Here is a 27,323-nt window from a genome sequence, read left to right as displayed (position 1 = left end):
TCTTGGGGCTGGGGTTGTGGCTCAGCGGTTAGAGCTCTCACCGCCCATGTGTGAGGCCCTGGGTTCGATCCTCAGCACCACGTAAAAATAAATAAATGAAATAAAGGTACTGTGTCCAACTACAACTAAAAAATAAATATTAAAAAAATTATTCTTTGAAGTTAAATATGACCCTAGAGTGTATTCTGTTAAATTATACATACATGGAGTATAACTTCCCATTCTTGTGGTTGTACATGATGTAGAGTTACCATGATCCTGTATTCATATATGAACATAGGAAAGTCTACTGTCTTTCCTGTTCCCATCCTCCCTCCTTTCCCTTCATTCCCATTTGTCTAATCCAATGAACTTCTATTCTTCCCTCCCTGCCCTGTTATTGTGTGTTAGCATCCATATAACAGAGAGAATATCAGAACTTTGATTCTGGGGAATTGGCTTATTTCATTTAGCATGATAGTCTCCAGCTCCATCCATTTACCAGTAAACATCATAACTTTGAAAAATATGGAACACTTCATGAATTTGCATGCCATCTTTGAGTAGGGGCCATGCTAATCTTCTCCATATACTAAATTGTTCCAATTTTAGTATATGTGCTGCCCAAGTGAGCACTCTTCAACTATTTTTAAAGTGAGGCATTTTCTTTAAGATGTGGCCACTTTTTATGGTCCAACATGACTCAACAGTTGTTAGAAGTTCACCAACTGGTCTGTTTGGGTAAAATTTGGTCTCAGGACAGTGTGTTGGGACTAGTGGTACCACTAGAGTTCAGACTGCTGAGCATCAAGTACTATGAGTGGTGATCGACATTTCACCATTATGCTGGATTGTGGACCTTTGGATGGTGGACTATTTCATGAGTGAGCTCTGCTGTTTCCAGGGTTTGAGACTTGTAGGTGAGGATACGCTTCAAGCCAGTTGTCTGGGTAAAGTCGTGGTTTCGACTATCTCTAGGTCTGCAGGGTATTTAGCCACTTGTTTACAACAGTAACTAACGTCTTATTTTTTCTTAATTAGAGATGCCGTTTTCCTCTCACATGAAGCTTACTCAGGCTTAAGCCACACTACGGGAATTTAAGTCCGAGATGAGGCTTGTTCAGTCCCAGGTTCTCTTCCCATGAGTTAATCTGTGTTCATTAGTGTCCAGTAACACGGGTCAGCATAGTCACTTAGCAGTGGGAGAAGTTTCCATAGTCCCAAAGTCCTGAGGTAAAGAGTTCTGGTGGGTTCTTTAGCAAGTTTCTAAGTAGCTTTGAGACCAGTCAGAGATGTCTGTAATTTCACTGAATTTGGAGGAGATAAAGGTTCCAGAAAAAGCCCCTGATTTACTGCTGCCTGGGTTGCTTCCAAGCCTTCTGACTCTAGCAATTGTTATTCAAATATGACCCCTGTCTGGTGTCTTTGGACTGTAGAACCTGTTGGTCACCAGTATAGACAATTAGGAATTAAGAATTTGTATATATATATATATGTTTTATGTAGGTGGAGGCAATAGGTCTGTGCCGCTGTGCTTCTTTTATGGGTGTGGAATGCCTCTTTTGTCAAGACATGTACAGCCCTCAAGAAGGCCACTGATGGAGCTTTGGATTTTGTACCCATTTAGGAGTCATTTGTGCTTAGGTGGCAGACAATGCAATGCAATGCACAGACCTGATATATATCATTCTGAAAAGAAGTCACATGAAAGAATTATTGTTGAATGTTTTAAGTACCATGATAGTATTGTAGCATTTGCACTCATTTCTAAATAACCTGTGGTCAAAGAAGAAATCACAAGGGAAATTAGAAAATATTTCAAACTGAATGATGGTGAAAACTCAACATATCTAAAGGTGTGTGGTGCAGATAAAGCACAGCTTAGAGGGAAATTTATCATTTTGGATGACTATATCAAAAAAGAATAAAGGGATTTAAAATTACCGACCTGAATTTCAGACAGCAGAAAGTAGAAAAATAGCAAATTATGCTCAAAATAAACAGAAGGAAAGAAATGAAAAAGAGTGAAAGTCAATAAAACAGACAATGGACAGATAACAAGGAAAATTAATGAAAACAAAAGCAATTTTTTAGAAAAGTAATACAATTTATAAACTTTTAGCAAGAGTAGTTTTGAAAAGAGAACACAAATAATCAATATCAGGAATGAAAAAGGAGATGCTAAAAATAAGAAGTTGTCAACAACTTAGTTTGCAGTTTCCTTATCTGTCTCTCATAGTTGTTTTGTAGATTCTGTGTACGTGGCATATGAATTGAAACAGTTCTACTTCTGTTTCTCGCTTGCCTCATTGAATGGGCTGGGACCTCCAGTAGATGGGAACTGAAGTAGGCAGAGTGGACATTCTTGCTTTGCTCCTCATGTTGTGGCAGGTGTGAAGCAGCTAGAGGTTTTGATTCTAATTGTGTTGGGAAGTCATTTTAGGGTTTTACTTGCATGAGTGACATTACCCAATATACCTTTTTAAAGAACCTCTTGGGCTGCTGTGTGGAGGAGAATGGGCTCTAAGAAGACCAGAGTGGATGTTGGGAGAACAATCTAGAGGCTGTTGCCACAGTGCAGGAGAGAGGTATAGGTGCCTTGGACCAGAGTGACAGCAGTAATGATGGAGGAGAGGCAGTTGGATTGGGGGCTTTATTTTGGACGTAGAGCTAATAGTACTTTCTGGATCATTGAATTAGGGCTAAGGGGAAAGGGGGGAAATCAGGTTTCTGGTTTAAACAAGTGAGTTTATTTCAGACTTTTTAGATATTTTTGTCATCCCTCTTTCTCTTTAAAATGGATAACTGAAAGTGGATACAGTATTTTGGAAATTCTAACCTTATGCTATTTGTTTGTTTATTTACTGTGGTGTGGGAATCAAACCTAGGGCCTTGAACATGCTAGGCAAGCACTCTACCATTGAAGTGCGCAGCTATCCTCTGATAAAAACCTTAATTAAAAAAAAATTACAGATGGACACAATATCTTTATTTTGTTTGTTTATTTTTATGTGGTGTTAAGGATTGAACCTAGTACCTCACATGTGCAAGGTAAGTGTTCTGCCACTGAGCCACAACCCCAGCCCCTGGGGCAGAACCTGGGAGAAAGATTATATAGATTTTTAGTCAATTTTAGATATCAAGGTTCTGAACTAAATTTCTGCATCTTTCTTTTTAGGCTTGTCCAAGACTGGTTTTCAGAAAGGACGCAAGTGGCCAGGGTGGACTTCTCGGCTGTGTTACCACGCTTCATTTCTCTATATATCTTCTCTTTTCTGAACCCCAAAGATCTGTGTGCAGCAGCCCAAGTCAGCTGGCCCTGGAAGTTTTTAACTGAACAGGTTTAGTTTGTGTCACTTCCTAGTAACAGAACTCAAAGGCAGCTGTGATCTGTGATGAGGCAATTTGCTAGCTGTCTTCCCCGAAGATAAGAGCGGAGGGTGCTTGTAGCACAACCGAATCACCCTGAATGAAAATAATAAGGACAAGCGAAATCCAGCAATTTTTTTTTGTTTGTTTGTTTTGTTTTGTTTTTGGGGTTTTTTTTTTTTTGGTACTAGGTATTGAACTCAGGGGCACTCGACCACTGAGCCACATCCCCAGCCCTATTTTGTATTTTATTTAGAGACTGGATCTGAATGAGGGGCTTAGTGCCTTCCCCTTGCTGAGGCTGACTTCGAACCCACAATCCTTGTGTCTCAGCCTCCTGAGCCGCTGGGATACAGGCATGTACCACTGCACCCAACACAGCAATTGGTTTTGCAACTAAGGCAATATACATGATTCCAGTACTTCACATAATTTTAAATAATCTTGAAATATTCAATATATAGAAAACACTTTACTTTGTTAGAGGAGTTCATTATACTTCATGAAAAACCATTTAAGCTTTGTTTTTTTATCTGATATTATTTTATCCATGGTAACTCAATTCTAGAAAATTGCCACACAACCATATCTTCAGCAGATCCCTCTTCAGCTGATATCTGTTGAAGAATGTTAATCTAGATCCTCTAACAGCAGTTAAAGGCAGTTCACAGCAGCTGCTTAAAATCAACATCTTCTGCCCTAAATTCTGGCTCTGGTCTTTTTGTCTCTTCCTTTTCTGTGAAAAGATTCAATGCAATGTAATGGAAGACATACTTAAGATCCAAGTCAATAATTTCCTCTCTTTAGATTATGCAAAATGTCCAGGGTGGGCTTGTGTCAAGACCTGGTCTGCGAGTCTAACTGGCTCTTGATGGAGAGCTCACAGGCACAGCCCACTATGAGCCCTGGGCTCACAGAACCTCAAAAAATCTCTTCAGAATTTTTGTTTGCACAATGTATTGTTTTTGTCTTTTGACATTTAACTTTTGTAGGTCCTTACACTGAAGGTAGATGTTGTGAAGAGAATATGGTGGCAGCAATTTCTTTCTTTCTAAGGTTTGACAATTTTTGATTGATTGATTGCAGTACTGGGGGCCTCACATATGTTAGAAAAGCACTCTACTGCTGAGCTCCATCCCCAGCCTGCAACCTCTTATTTTTAAACTGAAGTATTTATTTTGTTTATATTTGTATATATTCTGAAATATTTGGATTTAAATACATCATCTTACTATTTATTTTTTAGTTTATTCTGTGTGTTTTTCCTCTCTACATCTTTCTTTGGATTAACTTGATATTTTAAATATTTTTTGACTGCAAGTTACAAGTTGTTTCATAGTTACCACAGAGACTGTAGTAAGCATCCTTTGTTATTTTACCACTTCAAGACAATGCAAGAAACTTAGAACCCTTTAATTTCATTGATCTCAATTCTGTGCTTTTGTTGTCAAGTATAATGTGTGTGTGTGTGTGTGTGTGTGTGTGTGTGTGTGTGTGTGTGTGTAACAAACGTACAATTGACCTTGAATTCACAGAGGATTGGTTCTAGCACATCCTTCTGTCCACACAGATACCCAAATCCATGGCTGCCCAAGTCTCTTACATAAGATGATATAGTAGTGAAGTAGTTACACTATAATTCTCCTATTTTATATCATCTCTAGGTTATGTATAGTATCTAATACCCTGGTATTAGTCAGGTTTTCACTGCAGGGACAAAATACTTGAGAAAAAACTTAAAAGGAGGACACATTAATTTTGGCTTATGGTTCCAGAGGTTCCAGTCCAATGGCCAGCACCATCCTTTTAGGCCTGAGGTTGAGGCAGAACATCATGTCAGAGGAGCATGGTGTAGGAAAGCTGATCCGCTCATGGCAGCTGGGAAACAGGGTGGAGAGGGGCAGGAGACAAGAGACACTCTTTCAAGGCACCACCCCCAATGACCTCTTCCTCCAAGTAGGCCCCACTCACTACAGTTTACCATCTTTCAATGATGCCATCAAATCATGAATCAACCTAGTGGATCAATCCATTCTTGATGTCAGAGGCTTCATGATCCAATTATTTCCCTAGAGTCCTAGCTCCAAACATTGCTGGATTGGAGATCAAGCCTTCAACCCATGAGACTCTGGGAGACTTCCAGATCCAAACCATACCATGGAGAGCCATCTGTATATATAAACTTTATGTGTGTATGTGTATGCGTGTGTGTCTAACTAACTAACTAACTAACTATATATATATATATATATATATATATATATATAACTATATATGTATATATAACTATATATAATATGTAATATACCTCACAAAACTTTATTGCTATTGTTTTATAAAATCAATATTTATTTCTATGTAACTACCTATTTATTTTTTCTGTTGCTAACTTCTGACATCTCTGAGCTCCTTTTAGGATCATGTTTTTCTGAATTTCTTTAATATTCCTTTTTAGTGTAGGTCTGTTGCTGATGATAAAATTTTCTTAATTTTTGTTTGTCTACCAAGTATTTATTTTATCTTTATATTTGAGGATATTTTCCACTGGGAATTTGAATTCCAATTTGGCAGTTAATTTATTTTTATTTTTCTAATTAGCTATACATGAAAGTGGAATGCATTTTGACACATCATGCATAAATGAAAAATAAATTCTCATTCTTGTGCTTGATATAATATCACACTGTTCGTGTAATCATATATGCACATAGGGTGGCAGTTAATTTTTATAGAACTTTGAGAATGTTCCATTATCTTCTGGCTTCCACAACTTTTTCTTGAGAAGCTGGTTTTATCGTTATTCCCTTAAAGGTATTTTTTTCTCTTGTCTCTAGCTGCCAATCAGACTTCTTTCTCTTTTATTTTCAGCAATTATATTTTGATATATACCCGGGTATATATATGTGTTGATGTACCTATATGTATGCAGCTTTGTATTAGTATTTTGCAGTGAGTTGTTTTTTGTTTGTTTGTTTGTTTGTGGTGCCTTGTGCATTCGAGGTAAGCACTCTACCAACTGAACTATATCCCCAGCCCTTGCAGTTTTTAATCTTATATTTAGTGTTTTTCATCTGTGTGTTGTCTCTTTATATATTGCTTCTGCCCCGGTATGTCTCTTTTGCTCTTGGGATTCTGATACTAATGTTAAACTGATTCACCATGCTTTATAAGTTCCGTATTTTGTTATATGCATGTTCTATGCTTTTAGCTTTCCACATTTAAATCCAGATTTTTTTTCTGACCCATCTTTCAGTTTACTAATTATTTCTTTAGCTGGATTCTGATCTTCTCTTAAACCTCATTCACTGAGTTTTAAATTTCAAAATTATTATATTTTTCAGTTCTAGAATGTCAATGTACTTCTATTGCCAAAAATTTCCACTTGGCCATTTATGTCTTCAGATATATTAATTACAGGGTGTAATTTTTCAAAGTTTCATAATTACAATGTTTGGCTCTCCTGAGGATCTCTCTATGGTTACTAAAAACTAAAGAAGAAACAAACAATCCTTGTCTTTTTCCATGTTCTGGTTATTTTTGTTTGGGCACTAGATACTTAGTATAAAACATTGATGTGATAATTTGAGTCTCTAGATGATGTTATTTTCCTCCAAGAGAATTTACTTTTGCCTCTGGCATATGGTTAGGTTGGGAACAGATCATGTAAATCCAATCAGAGAACAAACTCTTTCAAAGCTGGCTTTTGTTCTTGTGATAGGTTGTCTAATTTTGCATCATTTTTCCTGAAAGGGTCTCTCCTGAAGGCCTGGGGTGGTTACCAGTGCTATTCCCTTTACTAAGAGCCCTGAATTTTACTTGTCTCCTTTCTTTCTTATAAAAATCCCTAAAGTTCTTTATAGCTTCTAAATCTTTCAGCCATAATTTTCTTCTCAGCTTCTTAGCCTACTAAGATTTACTTCAGAACTAGAAAATGCCTTGAAGTAAAAAGTACTGACAAATATCAGGCGTATCTGTCTGGTTTTCTCTCTCTTGAGGTCTTGGTGGCAAGTCCTTTGTTCCATTGATAGCTCTATAATGCCTTCAAATAATTGTTTTTGAAAAATGATGTTTTGTCTAGATGAGTGATTAGATTGAATCCCACGAAATTTGCTGTTTGCATGTGTCAAAAATGGTTGCATATTGCAATATCATATGATTCAATCACAAGTGTGGGAGGGTTGGTTTGGAACAAACCACTACAATATTGCAGGAAATTGAATTGTATGACTCTAAGGTCAGTGTAACCAAATGCAATGGGAACACTGGGAGAGTGTCACAAATATGACCAATACATATATCCATCTGTCATATAGATATTCTTTTCTACCAAAGAATTTTTCCTATGGAGTAAGGTATGCTTCATATTTCTCAGGGTCAAGCTGAAATGTCAAGTCAATTATACCAGAAATCTCAAATGTAACAAAAAATATTGTCTGGATACCTGAAAATGTTATTGCTAGAAAACTATTTTTAAAAAATTTTATAACTCATTGTTCTCTTTTTTTATTTTTATGATTTTTTTGAAGGATTGCTTATGGATGCCCAAATGTATTAAGTTTGGATGGTTTCTGCCCTATACACCAACAGACAACGAGTATGGGGCTTGGAAGCGCCATTACATTGCTTGTGTGTCCAACCTAGATTGGCTAACTCCCAGGGAGGCCGCTGCCCTTTATGGGACACTGAATGAACCCAAAGCAGAGGACGAGGAGCTTCAGGAGAGACAGAGAGAAAAATGCCTAAGGAAAATAATTTGGGAGAAAATTGCTCTACACAAGAGTGAGTAGCATTTAAAAACATTGTGTCTTACTCAAGTGTTGTAGAAACAAATGGATTTCCAGACTGATTCCTACAGAGGAGGATAGCTCTGTCTTTCTGGAACAGCCTGTGGGGTCTTCTCTCATGTATGCCCAGGGCCAATTCTTTTTCCTTCATTGTGTATTTCAAGTTAGTGGGTAACAAAAACCAAAAGACTTTAGATGAAATATATAAAGTCAAGAATCAGCACCTCCATCACTGTTCCTCTCAGGTTTTTAGAACCTGAACAAGGAGGAGAAAGATATATACACTGAGAGTCAAGGAAGAGCTTCAGGATGGAGGAGCTGGGATTGATGCTAAAAGAGGAGAAATAAAGGCCGGGGTTGTGGTTCAGTGGTAGAGCACTTGCCTAGTACATGTGAGGTACAGGGTTTGATCCTCAGGACCCCAAAAAATAAACAAATGAAATAAAAGAGGAGAAATAAAAATGGGAATGGAAGCAGAAGGGATGGCAGTAAAAAAAGTTTTTTAAAAGGGCAAAGAGAAAGTAGGAATGAAGACATATTTTTAGCTAAGTCCTCTAGTCTGTACAGTGTGTTTTATCATATATATACATACATATATATATATATATATATATATATATATATATATATATATATATGATATATATTTTAGTTGTAGGTGGACACAATACTTTATCTTATTTTTATGTGGTGCTGAGGGATCGAACCCAGTGCCTCACACTGGGCAAGGGCTCTACCACTGAGCCACAACCCCAGCTTCACAGTGTATTTTAAAAATAAGCAATTAGCTAGTCATAGTTGGTGCACCCCTGTAATCCCAGTGGCTCAGGAGGTTGAGGCAGGAGGATTGTGACTTCAAAGCCAGCCTTAGCAATTTAGTGAGGCCCTAAGCAACTCAGGGAAACCCTGTCTCTAAATAAAATATAAAAAGGGCTGGGGATGTGGCTCAGTGGTTAAGCACCCCTGGGTTCAATCCTGGTTATATAAATAAATAAATAGATTCAACTAGACAGATTTGAGTTCTCCCTTTCCCCGCCCCCTCCCCCCACTGACTCATCCTCTGGGGAGATTGTAACAAATGGGAAATTGCTTGGAACCAAGAAAAAGGGCAGAAATGGATGGGAAGTCTATAAATTGATGACCTGCTCTCCACTAGAAGAGTTCCTTGTCTTCTGCGCTTTTTTTCTTGACCTGAAATGACTGATAAGTCACAGCCACAGTGCTGTAAGGATAAGAAAACCTAAGAGTGTTTGCAAATGGCTGTAATTGTTGTCATCTGGAATACTGCCCTGGTATAGCTTTATTGATGCCTTTATCTATGTCGACTTGGCTAGAAGAAGCTTGAAGTAAACAGCCGAGCCTGCTGGTGTTTGTTTTCCAGAGGAGTTATTCAAAGTTCGACCCCCTTGGGTGACTGGAACATGCTGCTCCAGATTGTTAAAATCCAAATACCAACCACATCTCTCCCAGACGGTGAGGGATCGAGTGGGATTACATGAAGCTTTGGAGAAACAGCTTGTTTTGGCATCAATAGAAGCTTTGCCCAAACAGTAAGCACATTTCCATCTACTGTTACCCATATAACCAATAATCCATTCTAGAATAATTTAGATAACCTGCAAGGAGCTTCAGTAATTATATGGTTTATATTCTATTAACTATCTATGGAAACAATTATTACATTTTCCAGAACAGCAGTCTTGAAAATGCTGTCTGAAGAGGGAAATGTGTAACACTGAAACCTTGCGTTTGATATATTCTTAACCTTGCAATGAGGTTATATTGTGGATGTAGTACATTTTCTGTATAAAGTTTTCTAGTAAAAATAATGTTTTCCCACAAGTGTTTTTGATGTAGCAAACATATCTAAATGGGGTCTACACTAGTCAGCTTTCTGTTGCTGTAATAAATACCCAAGATAAATAAACTTAAGAGGAGGAAAGGTTTATTTTTTGGCTCATGGGTTCAGAGGGTTCAGTTCATGATTGTTTGGCTGTGCTGCATTGGGCCTGTGGACAGCACAGTATATCATGGCCAATGAGTGGCAGAGGAGGCCTGCTGGCCTCATGGAGGCTAGAAAGCAGAAAGAGTAAGGGGCTGGATCCCAATATTTCCTTCAAAAGCACACACCCAGTGACCTAACTCCCTTCCACTAGGCCGCACCTTCTAAAGCACTTGTCATAGGGTAATGTTGGGGTCAGGGTGGCTGTGGAGAGAATAGAGACGTGACTCAGAGACCCCTAAGTCTCAGAAGGAAATTTGAAGTTTCTTGATTGCCCAGTTTTAACCCCTAAGTAAATCATCACATTAACTTTAAGGGCCCAACAAAAGCCATAATGTTTCAAGACCTTTCTAACATCCCAGGTGTGGGGGAGAGGAGGACTACGAGGGCAGATGTGACTCTGCTCTGCCAGCAGCCCAAGATGTGACTCTGCTCTGCTGCTGTCCCCCAAGCCACAGCCTATTTGCTGCTGTCCCCTGAGACCCAGAGGCCAGGTGCCCCATGCAGTGCAGCTGGAGTTCAGAGGACATAGATGCTTACTTATCAGAAGTGAAGTTAAGGGAAGAGCAGAACTTTACTCACCCCTCCTCTTTCACTACAGAAGCAATGTTTCTGGAAGTCATCCTTACCCTTTATTATCAAAAAAGAAAACCTGGCATGGAGTTTCTCGAAATGATGACAGCTCTTCCTCTGCTTCCCAGCTACACGTCATCATCATATCATCTCGGATTCCCGCGTATGAGGTACAGACTCTTGTGAGGCCAGCCCTTTCCTGAATGGTCATTTTTCATCCACATAGAGGGTGTGTAGCAAGGTTTTGGCCACGATGTGTACGAAAATGATTCATCTCCTAAATGGAAAATTGCCTGATCTAAGTGGAAATTTACAAACCCCAAACATTTTTAAAACCAGAAACAATAAAGGTAACCATGAATCAAACTAACTTTGAAAAAGCAGTAGACAAACTGACTTGCATTTAATAGGTGTTCCGAATATTCTTATTGAAATGAATCTGTTGCACTTAATCCAAAAAAAACAGCATGATGATTAAGACTTATTTAAGATCTTCTCTGGAATTCCCAAAGATTTTAATAATATTACATAACCACCATCTCTCAGAAGAAGAATGTGAGAAATCGTATTCTTTGATCTATTTCATGAAGGTACCATTAAATTAAAATATGCTTTACATATAATAAACTTATATTTTTAAATTTTAATATGAATACAAAAAATGAAGGAAGTACATAGAAGACATACTTTTTTTTTTTTTGGTATATGTTTGTCTTCAGACTTATCACAGTTTGACTTAATGAGTTTTTGACTTTCTCATGCATGGCATGAAAGCCAGAGACATTCAGTAGAAACCACTCTTTGAATTTTGAATCTTGATCTTTTCTGGGGCTGGTCATAGTGGTATGATCCTGTCTGGCAATGCTAGGTGACAGCAGCAGGGAGCCACAGCTGCCAGTCAGCCCTGAGATGGGGATCACAGCAGGCTCTGTGTGCTGTGTGTGCTGTGTTGCTAGACGGGCATGCTTGGTAGGTTAGAGGTATGAAATGAAATGCAGTTTTAACGTGGGATGTTTTCAACTTACAGCGGGTTTGTTGGGGCATAACTCTGTAAGTTGGCGAGCATCTGTATATATGGATGTGTTTGTATTAATACACATAAAGAGATGAAGAGAATCTCATTCAGCAGGCTACATTCATTGGTCTACTTAGAAAGTTTACCAGAAAGTTCCTATTTGTAACAAAATGGCTTCTTTGAACATGTGAAATTGCTTCTTTAGGGCATGGAGGAAGTGGCTCTAATCATTGTCAGTTGGTGAGGTCAATAAGTTCAGAGCTGTGATCTGCGTGTGTGCCACAAGTAGTTCCCCTAATGCTAAAAAATGTACCGTTGGCACAGAGGATCGATCATTGATGACCCCTTTCCACCTATCCAAATGCCACCTGTTTTTCAAGGTCCACCTATAGCTTACTATCTCAGCAGTATGCCTGTACCATCCTAGTCCACAAAAATCTCTACATTTTCTATATTTCTGATAATTCCAGATTTAATTTCTTTGTGGTAGTTAGTAAAATATTGCCTATTTTATCTGTGTGCACTAACAAGTTGGTCAAGTCCATTTCCTTGTTTGTCCTCTTTTACGTAAGACTATGGCACAATTATTTATTTGACTGTGAATGATGGGGAGTTTAAGTAAAAAGTGGAACATAACCACATGGTAGTTCTCTGGTCAGTTGAACTGAATCAAGAACGTGGCATGAGGTTTTGGAAAAGGCAGCAGCTTTAATGACTTCTCAACCTGTCTGACACTATGAATTAACTTTATCACGGTGAAAAGTTTGCTTGGCTATTGAATTAACAGCATTTTTTAACATTGATTTAAATGGGAAATATTTATAAACTGATATTGATAATTCAAAAATTCGTAGTGAAAAGGAAAATTTAAATCCAAGAAGTTCATTGCAGTATTGTATGATCTTGATTTTATCATTTTTAAGTTATATATGTATATGATATATTTTATATACATTTTAATATATGAGTATATAAAATACATAAATATATTTTAAAATATATATTAATATTAAATATAAATTAAAATATATATGTAAATATTATATATATACACACATACATTTGTGCATAGAGTGTACAAAGGTAAAAAGACTAAAAGAAAATAACCTACATTGTTAAAAACATGTATCTCTGAGTGATGGAGTTGCAAGTGAACTTAATTTTCTCCTCTTATAATTAGAAAAGGAGTACAATAATTTTAAAAGGAATCAATTAAGAAGGAAGCTTAGATTCTTCCTTCCATGATTTCTGAAAAACAAAAACCTTCTTAGCAGTCACAGTATGTTATATATCCATTATAATTCTCCTATTAGTAAACATTATAAAATAACAGACCCTGGTCCTGTAGCTGTGTTTGTTTTCTAGATGGTGCTGGACAGCCTGAAGGCAGGTGTCATTTCTGTGGTCTGTGAACATGGCGGCATGACCTTGGAGAGCCTTCTCTACCTCCTAGGGAAAGCCCTGCAGGGGCGGAAGGCACAGAGCATAGGAATCCTGAGTGATGGAGATAGCAGAGAAATCAATTTACTTCAAGGTGGGACTGAGGATTGGTGAAGAACAGCCAGACAACTTTGCCCTTAAGCAGGGTTTGTCCACTGAATAACTTTAATATTAATTTTCAATTTGCTAAGAAGTGTTGATTTTAGCTTAACAGCATACTCACGTTGTTGTGAAATAGCTGTCCAGAACTTTTTCATGTTCTCAACTCAAACTCTGTATCTACTCAACAATAATTTCAATTGTGACTAATTCTCTTCCCGTCTCGTAATCCCTGGCAAACGTCATTCTACTGCACTTTAGATTCCTCCTACAAGTGGATCACATTTATCTTTTTGTGACGGATGTATTTCACTTAGCATAATGACCTCAAGATTCATCCCATGTTGTACCATGTGACAGGATTTCCTTCTTTTGAAAGTGAATAATATTTCATTGTATGTTTATGCCCCATTTTGCATATCAGTTTGTCCATCCATTTGTTACTTCCATTTCTTGGCAGCTATGAATAAGGGTCTGCAAGTATCTCTCTGAGTTTTTGCTCATAATTACTTTGGATGTGATTGCTGGGTCTCCCATGGTAGTTCTATTTTTGTTTTGGTGCTAGGAAGTAAACCCAAGGGCCACTTTACCACCGAGCTGCATCCACAGCCCTGAATTTTTTGAAACATGGTCTTATTAAATTGCTGAGGCTGATCTTGAACTTATGATCCTTCTAATTCATCTTCCTGAGACATTGAGATTACAGGCATGTGTCACCACTCCTGGTAGTTCTACTTTAATTTCTGGAGAAATCCCCATATAGTTTTCCATAGCTGTTTTGTCAATGTGACATAAGTATTTCAGTTTTTCTAAATCCTTCATTTGTTCTTTCCTTTCCTTTTTTTTTTTCGGTGGGGTTGGGGGTTGGTTGTGTGTGGGGGGTACTAGGCATTGAACTCAGTGGCATTAGATAACTAAGCCAAATTCTCAGCCCTGTTTTGTATTTTTATTTAGAGACAGGGTCTCACTGAGTTAGTCGCTTAGTGCCTTGCTTTTGCTGAGGCTGGCTTTGAATTCACAATCCTCCTGCCTCAGCCTCCCAAGCTGCTGGGATTATAGGTATGTGTCACTACGCCTGGCTCTTTTCTTTTTTTGAATAATGCCCATCATCATTGTTTTTGAGTGGCAGTTCTCTGATATTGAGTGATGAGTGATGTTTGGCCATTGGTGTCTCTATCGATTTACCTACCTATATCTATGTATCTATATATGTCTACATATACATTTTTGTGTGGTACTTGGGATTGAGCCCAGGGGTGTTTTATCACTTAAGTACATACCTAGCCCTTTTTATTTTTTATTTTGAGTCAGGGTCTCATTGAGTTCCTGGGGCTGACCTCAAACTTGGGATTATCCTGCCTCAACCTCTTAAGTTGCTAGAATTATAAGCATGTGCCACCATGCTAGGCTAACAATCACCCTTTTGGGGGCTGGGGAGAAATGATGAGTTTTAGAAGTAAACTTCTAGTTTCTTTTCTCCCTTATAGAACTTGGATTCTCCCCTGCCTATACCCAAAGAAGGATTTACTGTCATCAAATATTCCATCCTTGTGGTTTGAGGGAGGAGGGATCAAGATGATCAAAGATCCAGCTGGCAGGAAATTCACAAAATGGTGAAGTGAGTCCCTGAATCACTTCCCAGGAAGTGAAGCAGAGGAGAGTGGCAGTTAATGTTTGCTGACTCTGGTAGCCTTACATCTGCTTTGAACTACTTATGTTTTGATTGATAATTGTGGGAAGCATTTTGACTTTGGAACTTGGTTGCAAGATCCCAGGACTTGACCGGCTATTCACTGTGAACTCTGTGTGAGCCTGGTGACTCACACAGCTGCAAGGTGGAGGCAGAAATGCAAAGCCCAAAGCCAAAGCACACCATGTCCAGTTGTTCCACAGTGTGAAGGACACTCTGCCATGAGGGTGTCCAGTGGCATCTTAGTGGCCTGAACATGGTGCAGCATGAAGTCCGGAGATCTTGGTCTTATGAGTAGATGTTGGCTTTTTGAATCTGTGTTTGCACACTGTTCATGACAATTTCACAAACTAATATGATATTTTGATTTGTCCCCCTCAGGCTATAAAATTGGTATTAAAAATTTACTGAGGCCTGAAGTGAGAGACTTCTGGGAGAAATTAGGCAGCCTTGTAGCCACCAAAGAAGAAGGGGGTCATGTGGACTTATTTGTGCCTCTTGGAGCATCAGGTGAGCTTTTGACATACTCTAGAAAGAAGTGGTCACATGTACTTTATGATGTTCCTCTGTGAATTTGTGAAGTGCTCTTAGAGCAAATGATTCAGTCACACTTAACTCTTATTTTTCTTTATATGTCATATACCAGGAAAGAAGGGGTTGGGGATAGTGATCAAAATAACCTGTTTCTGCAGAAATAGTCACTTTTGGTAAGACTCAGCAGCGTCATTTCTATTTATTCTGGAAACAAAAAATCAGTATCCATAATATGGGGGAAAGTACCTGGTGAGCAGAGGAACAATTATCAACAGTCTGAGGAAAACTGCCCCTTCAGTGCTTAGAACCTTGAATGAGCATGACCTTGGTGAACAAGGTCCTGGACCTGAGTCTGCCCATGCTGTTTGTTAGCCGTGTGGCCACAGGCAAGTTTGTGGCTGTTTCCTCACACAGAAATTAGGAGTTAGTAACTTACCTGACCATAAGGACTTGCAAATATCAAAATAATATAAATATTTTAGGCTGGGGCTGTGGCTCAGTGGTAGAGCGCTCACCTAGCACGTGCAAGGCACTGGGTTTGATCCTCAGCACCACCTAAAAATAAATAAATAAATAAAATTAAGGTATTGTGTTCAAATACAAGTAAAAAATATGTTAAAAATTATAAATATTTAAATAATGAAAATTAAAATAAATAGATAATATTAAAAACAGTGAAGTGCTTTATAAAAATAAGTATGGTTGGTGATCAGTGAAGTGGCCCACCTGTCTGGAATTTATGAAGCAGAGAAGAGGAGAGGGAGCATGAAATTAAAATTTCTCAGAATGCTTCTTATTTGTCATTCATGAAAATACTGTGAGTTTTGAACTTTTTTTTTTTTAATACCTGGTATTGAACCTAGGGGCACTCAACCATTGAGTCACATCCCAGCCTTTTTTTTGTATTTTTATTTAGAGACAGGGTTTCACTGAGTTGCTTAGAGCCTCGCTAAGTTGCTGAGGCTGGCTTTGAATTTACAATCCTCTTGCCTTAGCCTCCACTGGGATTACAGGTGTATACCACCACACTCAGCTTGAAGCTCTTTTTAATCCTCAAATTTCACAGGACTGTTTAATACATGTCAAGGGAAGGAAAAATGAAAAAGATGGAGAGGGATAAAAAATGAAACAAAGTGCTGGGTGCCGGGTGTGGTGGTGCATATCTGTAATTCCAGCAGCTCAGGAGGCTGAGGCAGAAGGATCACAAGTTTAAGACCAGCCTCAACAACTTAATAAGGTCCTAAGCAATTTGGTGAGACATTGTCTCAAAATAAAAAATAAAAAGGGATGGGCTGGGTTCAATCCCCAGTACCCCCCACCCCGAGATGTACAAAATAATGTACAAAAATTATAAATAACTACCTCTGTAAAGTTATCTCACACACACACACACACACACACACACACACACAATGTGAACCATACAGAAAATATATATAGAAAAACCTAGGAGGAAATATACCAAAATATTGGCAGGCAGCATCCATTTGTATATGTGCTTTACAAATTCCCTACTTTAGAAACCACTTTTAAAAGATAGGTTACAAAGGGCATGGATGGTTTGATCCCACTGTTTAAGACATTTGTGCATGTGAGGTGGATGGGTGGTGATGGTGTATGGATAGAAAAGGGTTTGGAAGAATGTGTACACAATGCTAATAGAAATCAAATAGAATGATAGCTGAGTTTTTATCTTTTTTTAAACTTTTAAAAATAATTAGTCTGACCCTATATTCTAGAACAAAACAATATTACTTTCATAATGATAACAAAACAAACAAATTTTTGTGGTGCTGGGGATCAAACACAGATCCTTGTTGATGCAGGGCAAGTGCTCTACCACTGAGCTACAATGCCAGCCTACAGAGCAAAATTTTTAACTGGAGAAGAAGAAATAGCAACAATATGGAAAGGTGAGGAACAAAGAGAGGATTTATCAATATAAATATCATATTAAGTTACGCTTAATGATACCCCCCAAAATACATTTCTTACATTTTGGGCCCTAACAACATCCCTAAAATTCTCATCAAATACAATATCTCCTAGATGAACCATTGAAGACCTGCAAATATCTGTCCCCCCAAAATATGCCTCCTCCCATCTTAAGTATCACTTTTTCCCCCCTTGCTAAGTTGCTCAAGCTGGTCTTAAGCTCTTGGGATCAAGTGATTCTCCTGCTTCAGATTCCTGAGCATCTGGGACCACAGGTGCCCCCACCACACCTGGCTTCTGGCATCACTCTTGAGCTTGTTATCCCCATGAGCTGTGACTGCAGCAATGTCTCTGAGTCCCACTTCTAAATCATGTGCTCAAATATTCCCACTCAGCAATTCTTTTCCTGAAGCCCTCGAGTCCACACACTCCCACTTTTTCCTTCTATTGCCTTTCTGTCCTCCTTGGTTCCTTCCTTGATGAACTTGGTTTTAATGATCCCACATTTCAACACACCCTTGCAAATATTTGGAACTTCCTTGCCTCTTTCTCCTGGTAAATACCAATGCTGGTTACAATAAACCATGGGCATACACTATGCCCACTTGCATTAAAGCAGCTGAAGATGGTTGGGGAAAGTAATAGCATTGTTCTCACCAGTCCAACTCTACTGGGATGACATAAATATCAAGTGTGATAGCAACACTGATGAGCAATCTTTCCATACTTCCTTGGTAGATTCATTGTCCCACTCTTTGAGATGACAATTTCATCCTTTCTCTCCAGGCAGTCTTTCATAACCCATCTCTTTGTGTTACCTTGCCTCTTATTTTCCTAAGAAAGCTGAATCATTTGGAAACTCCCTAATTTTCCTCCCACCACCTTCCCCACCCTTGTCTTCATTCTTACTCTTCCCATATTTTACCATGGAAGAAGGGCCCCTGCCCAAATATTGGCAGCTCACTCAATACCTCATTATCACTCTCCTGGTAGAATTTAATCCCACACTCAGATCCTCCCCCAGAGCCTCAATTCTCCCTCTGTCATATGCTCCCTATAAAATCAGAAGCATCTCTAGCATCTCCCTGTATAACAAAAAGACAAACTTTCCCTCATCATTTTTTAAGAATAGTCACCCCAGTGATTGTCAAACTTCAGTCTATATATGAATCACTTGGAGGGTTTGTTAAAATACACATCAGTGGCTCCACCCTAGAGTTTTTGGTCCCATCAGGTCTTGGGGCTGGAGGATTTTTATTTCTAACAGGTTCCCCTGAGATGTTGCTGCAGCCCCACTTTGGGACCTACTGATCTATACTGATTGTCTCTTCTTTACCCACTTCTGCCTTTTTGAAAGACTAGAAGTGACTTTCATGAACTCAAATCCAGTGGTCCCTTCCTCCTCATCCCCTTGCTTAGGCTTCTTGGAAGTATTTGATGCAGATGGACATGCCTGCTCAAAACACTCCTCTTGGTTTCTCTAATACCATGCTCTCCTTGTTTTCCTCCCACTTCAGTGACCTCTTCTTCTAGGTCTTCTTTGCTGGCTTCTCTTTCTCAGGAAGACCCTTAAATATGCCCCAGAGCTCCACTGGGACTCTCTCTTTTTCCAGATATATTGTTTCCCTAGGCAGGTTCATCTGTTTCTATGGCTTAAATTCAGTCTATCAGTTGAGGACTCCCAAATCTGTCTCTAGCTCTGACCGATCTGAGTTGCAGTTTCTTGTATTTAACTGCCTCTTGATATCTTCATGTGGATATGTGTACACAACCGTGCCCGGTTTTTATACAGTTCATAGAAGAGTAGTGGATATACGATAATCACATACTTAAAGTGTGTGATTAGATAAATTTTGACTTGTGTATACCTGCCCTGTGATATCATAAAATAGTCAAGGAGATGAACATGTTCATCAACCCAAAATTTCCTTACCAATTTACAGTTTCTCTCCTGCTTCTCCTCACCCCAACCTGAGGCCACTACTGATATACTTTTTCTTTACTAAATATTAACTTACATCTTTTTGAATATTCTATAAATGGAATCATGCAGTATATGTATATATTTTTGGTCTAACTTCGTTCAGTGAGAATAATTATTTTAGGTTCATCCACTTAATGCAATCAGTAGCTTATTCCTTTTTACTCCTGGGAATTATTACTTTTCATGGATATACCATATCACAGACAATGACAGATTATGTGGGTAACTTCATAATCTATTAACAGACACATTCATTTATCTCTTGATATAAATTTGAGTTCTTTTTTGTTTCTGGCTTTTAGAATTAAAGTTGCTGTAAACATATGCTTTCATTTCTCTTGGATAAATATCTAAGAGTGGAAAGACTGGGTCACATGATAAGTGTGTGCTTAACTTTTTAAAAAAATAGCTAAACTATCTTCCAGAGTAACTACTTACTTATGCCATTTAACATTTCCAATAGGAGTATATGAGAACTCCAGTTGCCCAATGTTCCAGTACTTGATCTGGTCAGCTGTCTTAATTTTAACTATTCAAATGAATGTGTAGTGGTATCTTGTTGCATTGTGGGGTAGGTATTGGGGATTAAACTCAGGGGACCTTTACCACTGAGCTACATCTCCAGTCATTTTTGTTTTTAATTTTGAGACAGGGTTTTGCTAAGTGACATAGAACCTCACTAAATTGCTGAGGCTGATCTTGAACTTGCAAGCCTTCTGATTCAGCCTCCTGAGACATTTGGGATTACAGGCATGTGCCACCATGCCTGGCCTATCTCATTGTATTTTTAATTTTCAGTTTCCTAATGACTCATGATGCTGAGCATTTTTTCATGTACTTATTTACCATTCACTTACCTTGGTGAAATTTCTGTTCAAATATTTTACATATTCGAAAAACAATGTTGTTTATTTTCTTCTGTCTGTGACTAATGTTTTCCTTTTCTGAATGGCTTCATTTGAAGAGTAGAAGTTCTTCATTTTGATGAAATCAAATTTATCATTTTTAATTTTATAAATCATGCCTTTGGTATCATATCTAAAAACTCTTTACTTAACCATAGGTCATAAAGATTTTCCCCCTATGCTTTGTAGGACTTGATTTATAGTTTTAAGTTTGACAGGTATGTGACCCATTTGATTTATTTATTTTTTAGTAGACTATGAGGCATGGGTTGAAGTTAAATTTTTTTAACATATGGATATCTAAGTTTTCCAGCACCATTCCTTATAAAGACTGCTCTCTCCACAGTGATTTCATTAGCATATTTGTTGAAGTCATTTGACTCCATGCATGGAGGTCCACATTTGGATTCTGTACTTGAACTTGGTGTCAATGAAAACGTTAGGCATCAGTAAGTTAGAAGCATCTAAACTTCCACCTCTCTCATCTTGTTCCAAGCAGTATTGGAAGCAGTTTGAAGTAGTTATTTATTCTTGGTCCACAAAGGACTAAAATGCATTACTCATTACATTATTTTATTTCAAATGATTCAATCTATACACTGAATTCAATAATCTGATCTATATGCTGTGTCATTGAGGTAGGGAGGAAATTAAATTTTGGCCCTGTATTGAATTGTATTTTAATTATGTCTGTCCTCTTACAATGAGAACTCTCCTTTGAGTCAGACTACTTTTAAAAATATATGTAGCTTTCCCCTGTCTTTGGGCTGAGAATTCCAAATTTGTAAATAACTACTGTGCCCAGCTCCTTGCCCTCTTTCTCCACTCTACTGTTTAGTCTTCATGAACTAAAGGGTTGAGCTTCAGTGTTAAGGGGTGAAACATAAAGTTTTATTTTTGGGGGGGTACCAGGGATTGAACCCAGGACACTTGGCCACTGAGCCTCTTCCCCAGCCCTATTTTGTGTTTTATTTAGGGACAATGTCTCACTGAGTTGCTTAGTGCCTCGCCATTGCTGAGGCTGGCTTCTAACTCACAATTCTCCTGTCTCAGCCGCTGGGATTACAGGCGCACTACCATGCCCAGCTAAACATAAAGTTTTAATGGACTGTTTAAAGGCAGGATTTGAATCAAAGGTGACAACTCCTAGTGAGTTTTCTTGGCTGACCCCTTTGTGCTTCTAAGTGGTATTTAACAGTACCTGGTAAAACCTGTGAGTAAACTAATACAAGTATTTTTGGCTATGCAGAGGCAGGCATAGAAGTGCTCTCTCAGCTGTCTCAACTAACTGGCACATTCTTTACTGCCCCCACTGGGATTGCAACTGGCTCTTACCAACACAGTAAGTGCTTATGACTGGTGACTATGCCCAACAACATACACCAACTCCAGGATCACTAGAAGACAAGAACACTTGATAATCATGCCGTGGCCAATGTCAACATCTGCATTTCATCCCTTCTCTAAAGGAATGCTATCATTTCCCAAATTATGTAATTTCATATCACTGGGTCTTTTGTTTAGAGGGGATTATTTATTACAAATATTTTCCTTCAAGAAATCATTTACAAAACCTTGGTTGAAATTATCACCAGCAAGAAGTATAGCTGCTGATCTAGAAAAACAATAAGTACAAATAATAGTTTCTCTTGGTAAAATGTAATCAGAATGGGTTTCTTTGGAAAAACAAAACTGTAGGTATAAGGAGATGTTAACAGAGTCCCATTCAGATCCCATTTCAGCAGCATTATCTGAGAAGAGAAACAAAGAGAAAATATACTAGAAAGCAAACTTTCATCTAGATTCTAAAGCTTCAAACATTAGATCAAAATGTAATATTGGCTGAACAACAAGAGAACAAAATTGCTTTGCTACAGTAACATGAGTCATTTTTCCCTTTAAAACTCCCTTGCTTTCTATTAACAGGGGATGATGGAGAAACTATATAGAGCTTTACTTCTCTATTCCCCAAATGCCAGGGGCCATTCAAGACTAGGAAAGTTGGCATGATTGGGAAACTTGTAAGGGAAGGGACTCTGTGCAGAGGTAACAAAAAACACATTGTTTTATAGTTTTGAAGCAGAAATTACTTGTTAATTTTAGTTCACATAACAACACCACCCTATGACAGCCCTGTGGCGAGAGGAATCGGCCTAGCTGGGCAGAGCAGGGCATGGGCACTGTCATTTACAGTGTGGAACAGGTTTTCTTCTTTTCCTCCTCCTCTGCTTCTCCTTACTCTGGTTTCTCCTCCTTTCCCCTCTCTTTTTCTCATTCTCCTTATAAAAGAACCTATTATAAAAAAATTCACATCTATCAATGAAATTTTGGGAAACAACCCAAGTAAGATTAGCTCTCCATTAAGGACAGAAAAAGCAGATTTATCATACCCTGCATCTTCTAGTCTTGCTTTTTAAGAAAACTTTTTCTTTTTTAAAATATCTTTTAGTTGTAAATGGACACAATATCTTTATTTTATTTATTTATTTTTATGTGGTGTTGAGGATTGAATCCAGTGCCTCACACATGAGACGCAAGAGCTCTACCACTGAACTACAACCCCAGTCCCCAAGGAAACCTTTTAAAGCACCACTGGAGATATTTGCAGAAAGAGACAGCAGTTTGTCCTAATTTAAGAAAGATACAGGGTTGGCTTTGTGATGGGGAATGGAAAATGATGAATGGAATTTTCTAGTATTTTCACTTTTAAGATGAATAGATAAAGCAATACATTCTTGCTAAGCTGACTGCTCTGCTTCCCAATGCACATGCAGTAGCTATTTAATTTTTGATTTCAAGTAGAATATATCAACCTTTCTATGATGAATAGACAGGCATTTAAAATGATTATTTATGTCCTTTTGAGTTTCGAATCTTACTCTTAACATCTTGGTCTTCTAATGGGGAAGGATATAAACCTAGTACAATTGGGGCTTTGTTATACTTTAAACAAGAAGTAGAATCTTTTCATCTGAGCTCAACTCCACAATAATAAAAGGAAAAAATAATGTTAGTTCTTAGTGAGTGGCTGGGACCTCAGCAGGCTGGGCCTCCTCCTTCCATCTACTTCAATGAAGCCAAGCTACAGATGTGGTCCAACCTCACAGACTTCCTGGAAGATGCCTTGAAATCAGTGAGGAGAGAGTTAAGACCTCTCTTCAAGGAGCTGCAGAAGGGCATCAGTGGCAGGATGATAGGTAAGTACGCTAGCAGCTTCTAACGCAGGTCCATTATGAAGTTCATTAGGAATGGTACAAGCAAAATTTAATTCTTGAACATCTTCAGTAAAACATTTATCCCTTTTTTCATATTTTATTTCAAATAATGAATACCTACTAAGAAAAAAAATATATCCATGGTTCCTGTTTTTAAAATATACCATCTTATTAATTCCTGTGTCTGTCAACTTGGCCTAGACCAAATCTGCTGTTTGCTGAGCCAGACCAAACAGTTTACTCTAAAAGTTAACACCTGGCACTTAACATCCTAGTTAAGTCGATTTTACATTACTGCACCTATTATACAAATTGTTCTAAAGTTTAAGTTCTATTTCCTATCTATCTAAATGATATAATTTGGTGATAGCTCCAATTTGCAGAGCTTAGTGGACATCTCTGAACTTACTTTCCCATTCAGACTCCCATTCCCATGATCAAAATATCACAATCATCCTTGGGGAACAACTTAGTGTGTCAGCTTTGAATCTTCAACTAGATCAGTCCATCCTTTAAAATGAAGTCTTTTTCATCATCTAGATAAATCCCCCTCTGCCTCATTTATAACCTCTTTCAATTTTTCCCAGTACTTTCCATCTGATTAAAGCCCTGTATCACTGGAGTCATTATGGCTGTATTCCTTTCTTCCCTTTCCTCCCCTGAGTAAATGTCTATTTACATAGCTACTGTCTGCACAAGAGCAGTAACACCTGTGCACACAGGTATTTTATCCATCAATAAATGTTCTACATCTCTTTGTAAATGCCTCCCATTAACACAGGACTTTTCCTCTTATTTTCTTGTACTTTGGGAGGTGTCCAGCAATGTTTTTAAGTACTTATGAAATTAATCACAGGAAGGAATTATTTCCCCTGGTTCTTTCACACATATAAATACCAGACAGAAAAATGGAAAGATAGACTTTTTATGTGTGTGGTGCTGGGGATTGAACCCAGGGCCTTGTGCATGTGAGGCAAGCACTCTACCAACTGAGCTATAACCCCAGCCCAAAAGGTAGATTTTTAAAGACAGAATTTTTAAAAAAAAAGTTGAACCCACCCAGTGGTGCTTAACCATTGAACCACATCTCCAGCCTTTTTATATTTTATTTTGAGACAGGATCTCGATAAGTTGCTGGGGCTGGCTTTGAACTTCCAATCCTCCTGCCTCAGCCTCCTGAGTTGCTGGGATTATAGAAGTATGTTTTTGATGATATATGTAGGCAGTGATAAGCCAATGAAAAAAACTTGTTTTCAAATAAAAGTAAGTTGTTCAAATACAAAAAAAATTTAAAATATGTATTTAAATATAAATTAAATATAAATTAAAATTTAAAATATATATTTTTCCTATGGACTTATAAAAATTTTTACTTCTATTTAAAATATATATTTTTTCCTATGGACTTATAAAAATTTTTACTTCTATTCTTTGCATTTTTGTCCACTAAAGAGCAGCAGTGAGGACTGAGTTGTTTCCTTTTTGTTTGCATATCTTACATAAATTAATTATAGGACACGTGACCTTGTATTTACAGGGCAATTTATGTTTGACTCCATGAGTATGACAAGCATTCTGAATAACCAAGACATTGCACAAGCTCTGGCAGATGGTCTGATGGAGCTGTCAAAAGAAAATTCTGTAAGTGTTTCACTGAAGAAAGCAAACCAGAAAAACCCCAATACTTAAATTCTTAGCTTGCACTTATCATTTTTAAACCATAATTTCTTAGAGAAATTACATCAGTTTATAAAACTAGCCATGGAGAGATTCTAGGCCTGAGATGTATTAGATACACAAAACAGACAAACAAGAACATATTCTGGATACTTAAAATATACTGTGCACTATTTTGTCTTGTGCTTAATTTCAGTGAGAAGTGACTTCTTTAAGAGAGATGTTAATTTTATACAACACAATATATATTTCACATAGTGAAAACAATCATTAGTATAAGGGAATAATGTGTGAAACCAGACATAGAAAGGTGAACGACGAGGGGGGTTAGATTAGGGGATGGGAAAGAAAACACAAAGGAATAGAAATAAACAAATCAGCAATTTGGTTGGTGGCAGGTCTGCGGAGCCCAAAGAAGTATTCTTATTAAAACCAAATCTTGGATGCTGTGGCAGGAAAGTCAGTCCACATTTCAGAGACAATGAGGAGAAGTTAGACAGGAGGTTCCCTCTTTCTCCCCTCAAGATGATGGTGGGGCTCAGGGAAAATGAAATGTGTTGCTGGCTATTTGGGGGCCACTGGAAATAAGAATGATGTTGACTCTCAACACTGTCTAAGGTCTTCAGTTTCCAAGAGAAGGTTCTTCAGTCCTCTTCCATTGTATTCATGCTAGTTTGTGGGTGAATTGCCAATTGTCATTGCACTCATTCTATGTCGATGTTACCATATCCTCTGGTTTCTAGATGGCTTCCTGGATCACCACCAGACTTATGCATTATGCAGGCTTAGCTGTAGTGCATGGAGTTGCAGTTAGCTGTGATTTGTTTTCTCTGAAGGCTTAGCTTCGCAGTACTTAAGTCAAGGTGCACCAGCCCAGTGAGTTAAGACCCTGGTGAGCTCTGTTGCTAAAATGAGCAGGGATGTTCACAGAGCTGACCCTGGAGGCCTGGAAAGATACTGCACTTTCTCTCAAACACCAAAGAATTGCTAAACATGTTTGGTGTAGGTTCAGAAAACTTATTGCCACTAATTACTTAAAAAAGAATTATGTATGATATAATTTTGAGGGTGCGAAAGCCCATAGTGTGAGAGCGGAGCCTCAGGGTGTGTTTCCTAGCCACCCTGCCGCTGCGGCCTCTCTCCCAGGCCAACCTTCTTCCCTGAGAGACAGCAGGATCCCTCCTGCTCCCTGTCCTCTTTTGGCCAAGGGGTTGGTGTGGACGACTTTGGGTCTGAAGATCTTGAAAGACTATTGCATAAGACGTTGACCTGCTAATCATATTGTGACAAAAAGCCAAAAACAAGGAGCATATAATTATAGCTGGAATGAAATTAATTAGAAAGTCCCATTTGCCCACTATAAGAGTTATTATTTTCTGGATATATACATTAATTAGGTAGAAATCTGAAAACTTGGCTAAAAGTGTTCTCTTTTCTGCTATACCCTTGATTACCCATATTTCAGATGAATGCTTTAAATTGTATTTTTGGGGGGGGGCATTTTTCAGGACAGGCCTCTGGAATTTTTGGCATGTTTTCTGCTGAAGAAATGTAGTAAAAAGAGCAAAGATGAAGGAAATGTTATTCTGACAAAATGTGACCTAAAAGAAACACTTGATTTGTTCACAAAGGTAAAGTTGCATCTTGATGCCATTGTTTACTGTAGTTTTAGGCACATGAGGGGAAGAAATTAGTAAGTAATAATGCTAGCTTTTCCTGGAAAACTTTCAACTTGTCATTTCTCCTCAGAACTTCATTTTTCATGGACTGTTTTTAAAAAAAGGCATTTTGTTGTTCTGTAGCATGAGTAACATTTAAGCCATTTCAACTGCTTGAGTAACAATACTTGGTTGTGGGAGAAAAGTACAATAAAAAAATTGGAAATTTGCATTTTATCTTGTTGCTTATTCTGTTGTTGGGTCCTAAGATAACTTGATTTTTTTTTTCATTTAAACTTTTGTTTTTTTGGGGGGAGCCAGAGAATTTTTTTCTTATGTTGAGATTCATATTTATAAAAGAAAAAAAATTTAGGTTTAAAGCTAGCTCTTCAGGGAAAAAAAATACATTTGGCAGTACTGAGCTCAAAATCCACACATTCTTTGTTACATGAAATAATCAGGAT

At 38.0% G+C, this 27,323-nt stretch overlaps 1 protein-coding gene and 1 pseudogene across 1 annotated transcript in view; one reads left to right on the top strand and one right to left on the bottom strand.

Moving 5' to 3' along the window:
* Ect2l (epithelial cell transforming 2 like) overlaps positions 1-27,323 on the top strand; it is a 71,346-nt gene that overhangs the window by 24,087 nt on the left and 19,936 nt on the right. Inside the window, exons 3-11 of the mRNA XM_026391905.2 lie at positions 3,158-3,320; positions 7,875-8,127; positions 9,514-9,682; positions 10,736-10,877; positions 13,088-13,256; positions 15,333-15,461; positions 21,559-21,651; positions 23,324-23,506; positions 25,062-25,165. Of these exons, the coding sequence (XP_026247690.2) occupies positions 3,158-3,320; positions 7,875-8,127; positions 9,514-9,682; positions 10,736-10,877; positions 13,088-13,256; positions 15,333-15,461; positions 21,559-21,651; positions 23,324-23,506; positions 25,062-25,165 (1,405 nt within the window). The remainder of the gene's footprint in view (positions 1-3,157; positions 3,321-7,874; positions 8,128-9,513; positions 9,683-10,735; positions 10,878-13,087; positions 13,257-15,332; positions 15,462-21,558; positions 21,652-23,323; positions 23,507-25,061; positions 25,166-27,323) is intronic.
* Positions 502-615, bottom strand: LOC113184992 (U6 spliceosomal RNA; annotated as a pseudogene).

This window comes from Urocitellus parryii, chromosome 8 (assembly GCF_045843805.1).
Source record: "Urocitellus parryii isolate mUroPar1 chromosome 8, mUroPar1.hap1, whole genome shotgun sequence".
NCBI classification, from domain to species: domain Eukaryota; kingdom Metazoa; phylum Chordata; class Mammalia; order Rodentia; family Sciuridae; genus Urocitellus; species Urocitellus parryii.
The sequence above is the reverse complement of the archived record's forward strand: the minus strand, read 5'-3'. Positions and strand labels throughout refer to the sequence as shown.